At 39.3% G+C, this 14,509-nt stretch overlaps 1 protein-coding gene across 1 annotated transcript in view; it reads left to right on the top strand.

Moving 5' to 3' along the window:
- The window catches only part of UTP20 (UTP20 small subunit processome component), an 89,132-nt gene extending 75,233 nt beyond the window's left edge, over positions 1-13,899 (top strand). The window contains exons 49-62 of the mRNA XM_019732102.3: positions 824-994; positions 1,224-1,355; positions 1,808-1,918; positions 3,810-3,889; positions 4,324-4,393; positions 4,524-4,706; positions 5,458-5,589; positions 6,084-6,216; positions 7,807-7,994; positions 8,735-8,806; positions 11,336-11,596; positions 11,798-11,924; positions 13,182-13,327; positions 13,567-13,899. Coding sequence (XP_019587661.3) covers positions 824-994; positions 1,224-1,355; positions 1,808-1,918; positions 3,810-3,889; positions 4,324-4,393; positions 4,524-4,706; positions 5,458-5,589; positions 6,084-6,216; positions 7,807-7,994; positions 8,735-8,806; positions 11,336-11,596; positions 11,798-11,924; positions 13,182-13,327; positions 13,567-13,722 — 1,962 coding nt within the window. The 3' untranslated portion in view covers positions 13,723-13,899. The remainder of the gene's footprint in view (positions 1-823; positions 995-1,223; positions 1,356-1,807; positions 1,919-3,809; positions 3,890-4,323; positions 4,394-4,523; positions 4,707-5,457; positions 5,590-6,083; positions 6,217-7,806; positions 7,995-8,734; positions 8,807-11,335; positions 11,597-11,797; positions 11,925-13,181; positions 13,328-13,566) is intronic.
- The last annotated feature ends 610 nt before the right edge of the window (positions 13,900-14,509 follow it).

Raw genomic sequence — 14,509 nt, 5'->3', positions numbered from 1 at the left:
AGTCTGTCAGACTCCATTGCCTACACCTGCCACTTCCTCAGATTGCCTGTTTTACAGGGAAGGTGCCGAGAGGTTAAGTAACATCTCTGTAGTCGAGTAAGTATAAGCTGCAGAGCTGGGTGTATGCCCTGGTCTTTCTGACTCCGGAGCTCTTTGCTCTGGGTCTCATCTCATCCAGCCCAATAAGGCCATCGCAGCAGCCAGAGCAGTAGGGTCGATGAGAGAGCTAAACTAGGGGAACTAGCTCATCCAGGTGACCTCTGAGGTTTGGGCTAGAGGGTCAGAGATTCTCAGGTAATCACTTTTTTATACCTTTTGCAAAGCACTTAACTATTAAATTATAGTTCATTGTTTCCCATGCTTAATTTCTGAGCCAGTTATCTGCTCCTTAAATGAGGGATGGCATCCTTTTTATTTTTATTTCTAACACTCAGTAGAGTTCCTTGTATACATAATATAAGCTTATAAGAACGGATTAAATTGAAGTAATCATTCTAGAAATAAAAAAAGTCATTTGTAATGCATTCTTTTAATTGCTAAAATTGGTCAGTCCATACAGTCATTGACCCAGATAAGGTAAGAATATGGCAGGTGAGCTTGGGATGTGTCTTCACTTGTCTTGGAGGAGCAGTTAGTTCTCCTACAACAGGGAATGAGAAACTTCCCTATGTTCTTTCACTTCGGGCGCAGTTCTCCCAGCCTGGGCTGCTCAGAGCATTTCACTCCTTCAGCGCGATTGCTTATAGAGTCTGCACAGCCTTGGGTGCTGGGTTATTGGGTGTAGTCACTTCCTAAATTGACTGGTTTGGGTTTTGTTTTTCAGGTGATCACAGGTGCTCTACAATGCCTGATCTGGGTCTTGAGGTTCCCTCTGCCTTCCATAGAAACAAAAGCGGAACAGCTGACAAAACACCTTTTCCTTTTGCTGAAGGACTATGCCAAACTCGGAGCTGCCAGAGGCCAGAACTTCCACCTGGTGGTAAATTGTTTCAAGGTGAGCTGTTTTCACATGCACTTAGGAAAGGTCAGCCCCAGGATTAACCTCAAAGTTAGTTTTCCACCTTGTCCTTTGTGGTCTTGGTCAGATGTTTTTCGATGAATTTGCTAAGGCCAGAGGGTTGGTTTCCAGTGTGAAAAAGCATTGATATTACATTAAGTCCTCATTGTTTCACTGGATCCTGATTTGTGTGCCATCCTGTTAACCTCACTCCTGAAACCTGCAGTGTGTGACCATACTTGTGAAGAAAGTGAAGTCTTACCAGATAACCGAGAAGCAGCTTCAGGTTCTACTAGCGTACGCGGAGGAAGACATTTATGACACTTCAAGACAGGCCACTGCATTTGGTCTTCTGAAGGTATGGTCACCAGCATTGTGGATTTTACAGTTTATGAGCCTCACGTCAGATATCTAGAATACCATGGAACATGGTAGTTTGACTATCTGTAGGCTTCCAAGATTAAGTACTTACAAAGATGATGGTTTTGGTAAATTAATTATAAGCTAACATATCTACTCATTAAAAGGTTTGAACGTGAACTCTATATTAATACTTCCAGGCAATTCTGTACAAACACAAGTATTCTGCCTGTATTTATTGTATTGGACAGTGTCTTCCTTTTTCTTTTTAATTCTGGTGAAATATACATAACATAAAATTGCCCATTTTAACCATTTTTATGTTCTTTTTCTTTTGGGGGTACTTTTCATTATTTCTGAAAAACTGCCTGTGACTACTTTAACATCAGCTTGGCTTACACCCATCTGCAATAAAACATGAAGAGTATGTCTTTTCCTTTTGTATTTTAGGCCATTTTATCAAGGAAATTGCTGGTCCCCGAAATTGATGATGTCATGCGGAAAGTATCCAAGTTGGCAATTTCTGCGCAAAGCGAACCCGCCAGAGTCCAGTGCAGACAGGTCTGTAGAGAACTGACTCCTATAACAAGGGTTGGGCCCTGCCTTCTCTGTTTGGTTTTAGATAGAGAGTTGTCAGCATCGACTGAATTCTGAAGATAACTCTGTGTCATATTGATGCTTTATTCTAATACTCAGGAATACCCATCTACACTCCAAGTGTGAGAAGGGTCTCTGCCTTGTCTTACGGGCATTTCCAGTTAACGAGCATTTTGAGTATAGCCCACCACGTGTAGCATGTGTCGGACAGACAGAAGTACCGGTCCTTCTTCAGCACGATAGCCTGTGGCAAAGATTTCCATCCACAGGTCCGTCGTCGTGGACCACTTCCGCATATCACTGTGTGTCAGGTGCCACTGGAAGAGTGGTGAACCAAAATTTATAGTCCCTATCTTACAGTACACAGGCACAAAACCAAAATTCCACAAATAGTTCTTTAGTTACAGACACTTGAGTGCCAGGAGGAAAGAAGTGCTGTCGTAGTTCATCACTTATGAGACACAGCATTACTTATATACCTTAAAGAAAGGAAAAACTCTGACACAAGGGTAAGTGCCATCAGTTGTATGACACATCCCAATTTCAGATATATTAAAATACGAAAACCTGTGCTTCTTAGAATTAATAAAATATGGAAGAGCGTATGATAAGAGTACATGATCAGGTGGAGAGCCACCCTAATGTGAGAGTCGGGGAAGGCTTACCTGAGGATTGGCATGTGAGCAAACTTTGAAGGGAGAACAAGGCTTCACCTCCCAGGTGAAGAGAGTGGCAGATGCCTGAGGAAGGTAAGCCTTGAGGTGGGTAAGAGCTGAGCTTGTTGGAGCAGCTAAATGAAGGTGAGTGAGGTGGGGAAGGGAGCCAGGTCAGGCAAGACCTTGTGGACTTGTTCAAGATTTAGAAGAGCAAAAGCTGTTGAAATCAGTAGGCAGGGGAGTGACGTGAACAGATTTGTGTTCAGACATTTGTTCATCCCTGATCGTATGAGCACATACCCACCCAGGAGGTGGAAAAGTCTGAAGTGGAAATACGAACTCCAGAGTTCAGGGAGATTTTGGAGTGCTGAGAAGGCCAGGGTGGAAAGGGAAGAGGCTTTTCTTTGGAAAAGTTTCCTGTTAGGAAGAAGGAGGGCCAGCTGCTATTTATTAAGCACTAATTGTATGCCCAGCACTTCACATATGTGACTTCTATTTGTAACTATCCTTCAAAAGAAATAGTACCCCCATTTTATGGCTGGGGAAAAAAACAGGCCTAGAAAGTTGAATGATATGCCTTAGTTCTCACGGTTTATTAACAAAAGAGGCTGAATAGTGTACAGTTTACAAGCAGAGCCTTTGGATGCAGATGGACTAAGCATTGCCACTTGAGCAAAATTATTTATCTCTGTACCAACTTCATTCTCTTCATGTGTAAAATGGGGTAACATCACCTCCCTAAGGAAGTAATGAAAATTAACCAAGAAACCCAGTGTTAGGCACATAGAAGGTATTTAGTAAAGGCAATAGTTAATATCAGTATTAAAATTATTGTTATTCTTATTGAAGAGGAAATACAGGTTGAACTCCAGTCTATACTCATCCACCACCACACGCACCACCTGTCAAAGACAGGGGAGCTTCCAACTCTTGAGCTTAGATTTGGAGCCCTAAACAATCGTGCCATTGGTGGGCCAAGACTTGACTCTTAATCAGGCGTGAAGGGCCAGACCTGAGTAAGGGAAGTGGGAGGAGAGAGTCAGAGGTACAGCTGTCAACTCAGGAGGCCAACGTCACATAACTGATCACCCTTCTGAAAGGTCTTTGTAACCTACCAGTGTGTCCCAGAAAGCGGCTAGGAAACAGGAATCCTGGAGAGAGACGATCCAAATAATCTTCTGTGTGACTTCTGTTCCCAGGTTTTTCTGAAATACGTTCTTGACTATCCGCTGGGTGATAAATTGAGACCAAACTTGGAATTCTTGCTCGCTCAACTGAAGTAAGTTTAAGCCATAAGCTACACAGAGGAAGCAACGAAGGTAGTTTCTGCTTTCCTTTTAATGTGGCAGCTGTCTTGAATAAGCTGAAACGTAATGGCACATTCTCTGAGGATGATGTCTTGTGAATCATTGACTTGATTAGCAAACATTGTGTGTGGCTTCATATTGCAGTTCTGTAAGTTGCTTTTCAGTTCCTTCTGACCATTGAATTGTCATTAGAGTCCACTTAGGAGAGTGGTAAAAAATTAATAAAATTACATTTAAAACTGCACAGTAGCATGGTATATGCAAACATTAAAATTGGGAAAACGGGGTTTTTTCCCCACTGTTTAAGATATAGACTGGCACCTTGAAACAGTGTTTTAAGCTCTGAAAAATAATTATTAGTAAATTTAAAAGATACTAACAAGTCCTTCCAATGTTCTTGCCCTAGTTATGAACATGAGACTGGGAGAGAGTCTGTCTTGGAAATGATCGCTTATCTCTTTGACACATTCCCTCAGGTACCGTGAATTACAAAAACAAACTGTTAGCCGTGTTTCCCTTGAGCCTTTGGGAGCCCACGGTCCACCCTTGTTAGGGCCTCTGAGAATTCTAGTCTGAGTGTGCTCATAAGTGCCTGTTTTCTTTCAGGGGCTGCTCCATGAGAACTGCGGGATGTTCTTTATTCCTCTTTGTCTAATGATGGTGAATGATGACTCTGCCATGTGTAAAAAGATGGCATCTATAACGATCAAATCCTTACTCAGTAAAATCAACCTTGAGAAAAAAGATTGGCTCTTTGATATGGTTACCACCTGGTTTGGAGCAAAGAAGGTTAGGGTTACTTTTAGTAATATTTCAATGAAAAGTCTTAGCTTTTTGGTGTTCATACTTTAAGTAAGAATATTGTTGGATTAATTTTTCTCAACTAGCTTTATTATTTTTATTTGATTATGTTAATAATATATTCTTATAGTAAAATTTCAGAAAATATAAGAAGTTACAGAGGGTAACGTAAAAATCACCTCTATTCCCACTACATGGTTAATGTCAGCCAATTACTCCACTGTGTGACTGTTTCGTAATTTACTTAACCAGCCCCCATTTATGAGTACCTTTGTTTCCAATTTTGCTTATTCAATTTATGAAATGTAATTTTTGTCAATGATTGCATCTACTTGATGACTTTACCACCAGCATCACTGGCTCATCTTTGTGGAATATAAACAGCACATGTCATATCTTACTACTGGTTTAAATGTTAAAGTCAGAATAGAGGGCTGAAGGGATGGTATGAAACTTTTTCCCTTTTTTTTTTTTAAATTTAAAATGAGAATAAAATGTATTAGTGGATAATGATGAATACCACTTTTTTTAAATATTATTTTTGGGTATGAAGATTTCTCCGTGTTTTTCTTGTTGGCCACCAAAGATCCATTCTCCGTTGATTTCTGGTGTCATGAACTATTGAGGACAGAATCATGCATACTTTTTATTTTACAAGTTTGGAAACAGTCTCCCAAGTTGTATTAATATTGTCTTGTGGTGAGTTTTTGTTTGTTTGTTTTTTGGCTTTTTTTGGTAGAGCTTAAGTAGACAACTCGCTGCCCTGATCTGTGGCTTGTTTGTGGAAAGTGAAGGCCTCACTTTCGAGAGAAGACTTGGAACTGTTCTCCCTGTGATTGAAAAGGAAATTGATCCTGAAAACTTTCAAGATGTAAGTTATGTGCTAGAGAATAAAACTTTTGCTAACTTTTATAGTTTTACTTGAGGTAGTCTAGCTAATAGATTAAATGATGTGTTCAAAATGTTTTTGTTTTCTTTTTATTAATAAAAGCAAGAATTCAATGTAGTTGGATCTTCTTTTTAAAATAAAGGTCAAAGTAAGTTATCTTCCATAGTATATGACGATCGAAGGTTCTCTCAAGCAGGGTGATTCTGCCCCTCAGGGGAGATTGAGCAATGTCTGGAGACATTTTTGGTTGTTACAACTGGAGGGTAGAAGGGTACTACTGGCATCCAGTGAGTAAAGGCTGCTAAATATCTTCTAGTGCACAAGATAGCCTCCCACAGCAAAGGATTATCCCACTCAAAATGTCAGTAGTCTTGCAGTTGATAAACACTGGTGTAGATTTACATGCTAGAGTAAAAATGTCCATCAGATACTTTGAAGTTGTTGTCTTAGTTGATTTGCATCCAATCTGTGTTTAGATTGTGGAAGAAACTGAAGAAAAAGCTGCAGATCGTCTTCTGTTTAGTTTTCTGACACTGGTAACTAAACTCATCAAGGAATGCAGTATCATTCAGTTTACCAAGCCCTATGAGACTTTGAGTAAAATCTGGAGTAAGTATCACCTTTTTATTTCAATCTAATCTAAAAGTAAGCACATTAGTTGTGATAAAACTATTGAAAATGGATTTGGGAAATTAGAATATGAATACTTCAGCAAGTCTGTGATGTCAAAGAAAAAGCCTATGAGAAAAAAATTAAAGGGCTTTCATATTAATTACAGTAAAAATGTTTCTGAAAAAAAATATATATTTATGACTTTGTAAGTAATATATTTCATTTATAAAAGAAAGAATATTAGTTGTGGGGGAGTATAAGAAAGGAAAAAAATTCCCCAAAGTTCCTCCTTGCTACTTGATGATAATTTGGTATCGATTTCCATCCAGTCTCTTTGTTGTGTTTTGTTGGTGCATAATTCCATGTAAACTTTTATATCCTGTTTGTTTGTACCTAAGTAAGTATATTACTATAATATGCTTAGTAGTTACCCTTTTAAATAGCTATAAATAGTCCATCATGTAAATGTGTTAATTGACTAAACCATTTCACTTCTGTGAGACATTTACGATATCACTCTTTAAAAGAAAAATAAGATTATAGATTTTTAAAGTTAACATTCGATTTTGATTAGTCTGTAGGAAATAGACAATGGAATGAATGCTTTCAGTACCCACCTGTTTTAAGAGAACTCAGCATCCTATGAGAAATAATACAGTTACTAAGTTACTGTATGACCTACTCTGGTATCCCTCCACTGAGACATGGCCAGATAATTACAAAGGGGCATGTAGAACAAAAGTAAAACCACGTTCATGAAATATAGCAATGTAGACTAAAACTCAGATATGACATGATTCATCCAGAATTTTAATCCTGTTCCCTGACACCACAAGGTTTTTCCACTGTACTTTCCAAGTGGCATATGGAGAGTGGCCATGTAGCATTAGAGTATGACATTTAAGGGATCGTATTTAATAGTATGAGCTTTGGGACCAGATGGAGCTGGGGCCCAGGCTTGGTTCTGCCTGTTACAGCTTGGCAGGTCACTTAGCCCCTCCGGAACCTCCATTTCCGTATCTGTAATATAAAATGGAAATGACAATTCCAGCCTCACAGAACTGTTGTGAATCTAAATGAGATTTGTGTAACACACTTAGCCCCGTGCCTGGCATGTAGGAAGCCTCAAGAAATGATACTTTTTCAGTCAGCTGCTTGGAGCCACCAATTTCAATACTTAGGAGAAACCAATATGTACCTACATATATATTTACATTAATTTTAATTTAGAAATTGTGAATATTAATGCCACCTTCTCTCTCTTGAATCAGAAACTAGTTCTTAATGGAGCTGGTCTGTTTTTAGGCTTACTCGTACCTCTCTCGTGTCACTTACCATGTTTGCAGTTGGTTTTCTAGTTGCTTCCAGTATCTCTCTACCTCACTTCTCCCTAGCTCAACAGCTTCTGGGAAGCAGGGGCTATTTTGTTCATGTTGAGTTCTCAAATCCAAGCACATAATAGGTACTCACTAAATAGGTACTCGCATAATAGGTACTCGATACATGCCTGTCAGTCATATTTACCACCAGAGTCCGGAAAGCTGCAAGACCTCTGTGAATGCATTTTGGTTCCCTTGGTTCCTGTAGGTCATGTACACTCCCACCTGAGACATCCGCACAGCTGGGTGTGGCTCACCGCAGCTCAGATTTTTGGATTGCTCTTTGCCTCTTGCCAACCAGAGGAGCTTATTAGAAAATGGAAAGCCAAAAAAACTAAAAGGAAACTCTCAGAACCTGTAGCGTTCAGGTTCCTAACAAGTGACCTTGACCAAAAGGTAAGGTTTCTCTAAAACTTCTTCCCTCATGATCTGTGTGGGATGTTCCTCCTGGTTCATGTAACTACCTTGGGGTTGGCCCTTGTGAGAAATTCTTCCAGCCAACAACTTATTGCGTATGTGAAGCTATAGGAATGTTAGGAACTAGAGAGGGGTCACCCTCAAGGCCAAGGTTTTTCAAAGATAAGTTTTAGACTATCAGTCTAACCAGACTTTTGCTTTGCATGTTCATCTTCCATTATATGTTTAAGTTCTTTAGCAACATTGGCAAATAAGATTATTATTGTCTGCCCTACCTCCTTCATAACCTTATTGATAACTAAATGAGATCACATTCATAAAAAATGTTAGGTAGGGACCATGTTTTCTCCATCTCTGATTTCCTAGGGCAGCCCAGCACAACACGTGGCTCATAGTGGGAACTCTGTAAATACTGAATGAGTGGAAGGTAAAAGGGAAGAAAAGGGGAAGAAAAAAGTATTGGAATGTTGCAACGTTCTCTACCAATAATCTAAGGGATTGTGATCTATTAATCTTATCTCCCTAGAGCTTGAAAGTATCTCATTTCCCTGGGCTTAAATGCTTGTGGAAGGTAGAAGGGAACAGTTATACAATTTCTGGTCATGAACCTTCCCACTCCAGACCTGCACAGGTGGTCATTCAGAGCAAAATCTAGTATTATTATGGTTACTCAGAAATGTCCTGCATTGTGTCTCCTAATGTCCATTTTCTCTTCACAGATGAAAAGTATCGCCCTAGCCTCTTGCCATCAATTACATTCCAAATTCTTGGATCAATCTCTAGGAGAGCAGGTAAGTATCGTAATCCTGTCCACTTAAATAAAAGGGACCTATTGTCCCAACAGTCTAGGGATAGGCTTATATTTGGTATTTGGTTTTTGTTTTTCGTAGTTTAACGCTTGGGAAATTAAATGAAATATAAACATATTTAAATACATGTTCAGTTACGCACATATATCTAATTAACTCTGGGGTCCATTTGGGGTTTCTCTTGGTTCCATTTAAAATTCCCAGTAAAGATGATGCAGTGGAAGGCTGTTTATTAAATCTTTTCGTCTTCAGTTATAACGTATCTACTCCGCATTGTGACTGATGCTTTGAAAGGCATTGTTTTTATATTAAACTGTAATATTGAATTTCTTACCCTCGAATTTGAAGAGAAAGCACTAATGTTCATGCTACAGTGTAGTCTGACAATTGTCTGTCCTTCACAGAAAACAGAGAAATAATTCCATCACTAAGAAGCTTTATCTGTTTTCATATAAAATGTATATGTAAAATGTTAACTATAGAGAAGGCATTTATAAATACATAGTAAATGTGAATTGCTTTTGAATAGTTGGTCTGCTGCCCCGCCCCCCCCCTTTTTTTCCTCTTTTGATACAGCAGTTGTGCTAGTAGATGCTGAGGTGACACAGATGTGGTATATGGAGATGAATAAGGCACTTGACCTCATCTCTTGTGAGTCATGCACAAGATGGAGCAATGTAGACCGAGGGATAGGGGCACTAGGGATTAGGTGAATACTACATCTAAAGAGTGGTCTCAGGTGGCATGCCATAAACACTTAGACTTCTATCACTTTTTAAAATAAAAGTATACAACACACTTCATTATATGGCAGGGTTGGGGAAGGAATGGATAGCTATTTAGTGGATAGCAGTGAAGCCAAAGAAATCCTGCCAGGGGTCTCACACAGTATCAGTTTTGATAGAGGTGGACAGACAGACCATACAAACTCAGGGCAGGGAAGAGATTTACTAGAATTGACCCAAGATGAAAGTATGGATTTTAGTTCATTATAATTTTAGCATGAGTTAACAATGTGAAGTGGCTGCCACAGGGGGAAAGGGTCTCCAAATCAGGGACTGCCTTCGTGGAGGCCAGGCTTCCAAAAGAAGGAAATGACAATCTTGGCACCAGCTCTTGATGGACAGGCTAGACTAGGAAGGTGTGTGGGGTTCTGAGGACTACATTTGGGGAACTTTAGGAACACAGCACCTCTAGTGGAGCAGCCAGGGTTTTCCCTCTCCCATGAGGGGTGTGAAATACCTACATCAGCAATTTTATGGATGTCACAGGGACTCAATAAAGGGGGCCCTTTTTATAAGACTAAAATTGTCTCTGGGCTGGTTCCCTGGATCAGATGGGATTTGAGGAAGGAGGAGCCAGTGTTTTGAAGTTGGGTTTGAATTCTCAAGACCTTCTAATTCCAGCTGACCACTCACTTTATCTTTGGGTGAGTCAATTAGTAACTCAACCCCAATCTTCTCTCCGGATAATAGTACCTAATAGGGCCATTTTAAGTTGACACATACACAAAGCTATTCATTAGTGCTCAGTAAATGGAAATTGTTATTTCTGTGAATGAGGAATTTAAAGCTATCTTTGAAAATGTAAATGGATGGTCCAGAATAAATCTATTTACTTTGTGTGACCCTAAAGGATAGAACAAGGCCAACTGGATGCAAGTTACATGGAAATGGGTTTAAGCACACAAGAACTGATGAATTACAAAAAAAAGGAACGATCATCAGTTTAATAGTGTAATACCCAGTTGTTTTTTTTCCTTTTAATTTTTTTTATTGGGGAATACTGAGGAACAGTTTTTCCAGGACCCATCAGCTCCAAGTCAAGTTGTTGTTTTCAATCTAGTTGTGGAGGGCACAGCTAACTGGCCCATGTGGGAATCGAACCGGCAACCTTGCTGTTATGAGCACTGTGCTCTAACCAACTGAGCCAACTGGCTGCCGTTTTTATTCCCTAATCGTTGAATACCTATAAAACTTCTGTTTTGCCAAGCCATATTTATTTCAAAATCAAAGTCCAATTCCTCCCCGCTTTTTTTTTATCGGTCAGTTTTATTTTTTAATTATTTTTTGTTCTTAGTTACAGTTGACATTCAGTATGTTTCAGGTGTGCAGCATAGTGGTCAGACATTTATATAACTTATGAAGTAATTCCCCCGATGAGTCAACTACCTACCTGGCACTATACATAGTTGTTACAACATCATTGACTATATTCCCTATGCTGTAACTATTTTGTAATTACTAATTTGCTAATCCCTGCACCCTTTTCACCCAGCTCTCCAACCCCCCTCCCCTCTGGCAACCATCAGTTTGTTCTCTGTATCTGTGAGTCTATTTCTTGTTTGTTTCTTTATTCTTTAGATTCCACAGGTAAGTCAAATCATATGGTATTTCTCTTTCCCTGACTTATTGCACTTAGCATAATACCCTCTAGGTCCATCCATGTTGTTGCAAATGGTAAGATTTCATTCATTTTTATGGCCAAGATTTTCTTTTTTTTTTTTTTAAGGTTGTTAAGAATTTGTTGTTCATAGCCAAAGTCTTATATTTACTGGAACCCGATTCTGGGGATAAGCAAGATGAGATAAAGGAGGACATGGAGGAGCAAGAAGCTTTAGGAGATGGCGTAGCCAGAGAGGATATAGAACATGAGGCCTGTGCACACGAAAAGGAAGAGCACAGCAGGCCAGCCACGCTGCTGTACTTGATCCAGAAGTTGTCCCGGATTGCAAAACTGGAATCCGCTTACTCACCTAGAAACCCCTTAAAGGTATGAATAATGTGCAGTCATTGAAAGTAGTAATTTATTTTAGAAAATAATTTAGTGGTGTCAGTGATCCTCCCAAGTCCCTGGGAACTTTTGAATCCAAAACTGCAGCTGTATCTGCCCCCAAATAGACCTTGTTTTCTAAATGGTGTGGCACCAAGTATAAGAGAAATACTTCTGATGAACAATGATCTATATTTCCAGAGAACCTGCATCTTTAAGTTTCTCGGAGCTGTGGCAATGGACCTGGGCGTAGACAAGGTGAAGCCGTACCTCCCGGTGATCATAGCTCCTTTGTTCCGAGAACTGAACAGCACCTACGCGGAACAGGGTAACTGCAGCCTCTCTTCTCAATACCTGCGCCTCTCTCCTGAATGCTTCCTTCTCCTTCCTGTCCTCTCCTCGGCAGAGTTTATTTTAGGAAAGAAAACTTGCTAGGTATCAAGGCAATAGCAAACAAATTAGGCATGTTTGTGTTATATTTGACTACTTTCTCCAACATGCTTTCTCGTGTCTAAGAATGAATGTTCCTACGTTTCACTCCTAAGTATAGATTAAATATTCAAAGAAAACTATAATTTGGGGTGGTTCTAAACCTCATAGTGCTATGAATAATGAACAATGGAATGTCATTATATTCTCAGGAATTATAAGGCAAAAGTATGAAATAGTTTAAATATCTATCACTTCAATTTTTCCTATTTTTCTTTTTTCTTGCCAGTGCATTTGGTACATTTCCCTCAGTGATCCTAAAATGTCTCTTCATAATAGGAGAAGAGGGAATTGGGGGTTGGGTTGGAAAGAGAAAAGGTGAAGTGAATGTTAAGAGTTTTAAAATAAAACAAATGAAGTAAATGTCAAAGCAGGAGCTGTTTTAGTCCCACAGCCTTGAGTTTCCTTCCTCTTAGAAAGGAAAAAGCAATGGTGAAGGTCAGGTCTGCTTTGATTCTCATCAGCCAACATTTATGAGCACCTAATATTTGCCAGGCAGTCGGGGTTCAACAGTGGAAAAGGCCTCGTCTCTACTGTCAAGAAACTTGCGATCTAGAACAGGTGTCCTGAACTCTCCTGAACTTGATGCAAAAATCTGTGGGTTATTTGCATTTGGGAAAGAGGAGGCAAGAAAGGGTGGGAGAGCACAGCTTTGTGTAAGCTTCTCAAAGGAGTCTGATCCACCAAAAAACAAAAAAGGTGATTGTCAGAGCTAAGCCTGTGACCTGTGAATTAGAGAGGACCTAGAGAAACACACTTACCTTTCCCCCAATCTGCGGGGCTGAGCAGGTTAGTAAAAGTAACCCAAAATGTTTCCATCCAATTCTCAAATTAATAATGTCTTCTGAGCCAGGATTCCTCTGGGAAGTAGGTTTCATGGTCTCTGATCCCTTGTTGTATCCTGGGAGATGTATCCAACACTTCTGCTTGTTCTCTCAGAAAAGTAGAGGCTAGTTTCAGATTAGTGTTTAATGTTGAAGTAATAAAATTGATAATGCCTCAGGAGTTTAAATTTTGCTTATTGTTGATTTTGTAGATATTCAAATATCTCCTTTCTAATGTAATTGCCTCTGATTATTGCTCTGTGTGTGATTAGATCCTTCGCTGAAGACTCTATCCCAGGAAATCATAGAATTACTCAAAAAGCTGGTTGGGCTGGAGAGCTTCTCATTAGCCTTTGCCTCTGTACAGAAACAGGCTAATGAGAAAAGGGCACTCCGGAAAAAGAGGAAGGCTTTGGAGGTAAGTTTGCTGTTTGAAAATACTGCGTGTTCTTCAGGTTTAGTAACTGTTTGCAGGAGTGTGTGCATGGTAGTACCCAGGGAGGAAAGAGGAACCGGCTGGGCCTCCAGTTTGTTTTTAATGGGCATATATTGCATTCGTGATGTTTAAAAGTGAACAAAATGGTCCGTTGTGCATTTGGTTTTTATTGGCTTAACATTTACTTTAAAGGAATATAAAATTTCTGTTCTTTTCTCAAGTTTGTAACTAATCCTGATATTGCCGCCAAGAAAAAGCTGAAGAAACACAAAAATAAAAGTGAAGCAAAGAAGAGAAAGATAGAGTTCCTGCGCCCAGGCTATAAGGCCAAGAGACAAAAGAGCCGCAGCCTGAAAGACTTGGCAATGGTGGAGTAAAGTGTCCCTGTGCTGACAGTCTCCCAGCTTCCCCAAAGCATCACTTTTCCAGTTTTCTGCTGGTCTGACGTCACAGCACGTCTTATTATTTAAGGTAAACTTTGGCAGAGATTGTATATTATTATACCTTTAATGTAATCATGCTCAAATATTTTTTAATTAAAACACTTCATAATACTATTGTATTTTCACTGTCTAAAAAGCATGTGACATTAGCCATAGTTAAAAATTATTGTTTCTAAAGATACATTTTAAAATAGCCATACAAAAAGTTAGGAGTAAATCAAACAAATGATTTAGAAATACACTTCTGGAAGCAATGGAGGCAGTTACAAACTATCAAAAGACATTAAGAAAAATTTGCACACACACACACACACACAAAAAAAGACTGCACAAATGGAGAGGTATAACCATGTTCATGGACAGGACAATTGAGTATCATAAGATGCTAGTTTTTCCCAAGTTAGATCCCACTGGTATTAAATGCGTATCTGAGCAAAATCCCAAAAAGAGTCCTTCATATTATCCTAGTAAGCCAAATCTAAAATTTGTACAGAAGATGAGCTGAAAGTAGCCATGATGTTCTTTAAAAAGAACAGTTTTCCTATCTATAGAAGGAACATGTGATCAATTCTACTTCATTAAAATTAAGAACTTCTCCTTAGGAAAAGACGGAACTGTTATGGTATGTACCACAGACTGATAAAGGATTAGTGGTATCTAGGCTATATAATGAATCCCTATGAATCAACAAAGATAATCCAGTAGAAAGAGTGGCAAGAGC

This window comes from Rhinolophus sinicus, chromosome 1 (genome assembly GCF_057876585.1).
Source record: "Rhinolophus sinicus isolate RSI-liver-muscle chromosome 1, RSI-T2T, whole genome shotgun sequence".
Taxonomy (NCBI): domain Eukaryota; kingdom Metazoa; phylum Chordata; class Mammalia; order Chiroptera; family Rhinolophidae; genus Rhinolophus; species Rhinolophus sinicus.
Note: the sequence above shows the minus strand (reverse complement) of the source record. Positions and strands in the feature narration are given on the sequence as shown.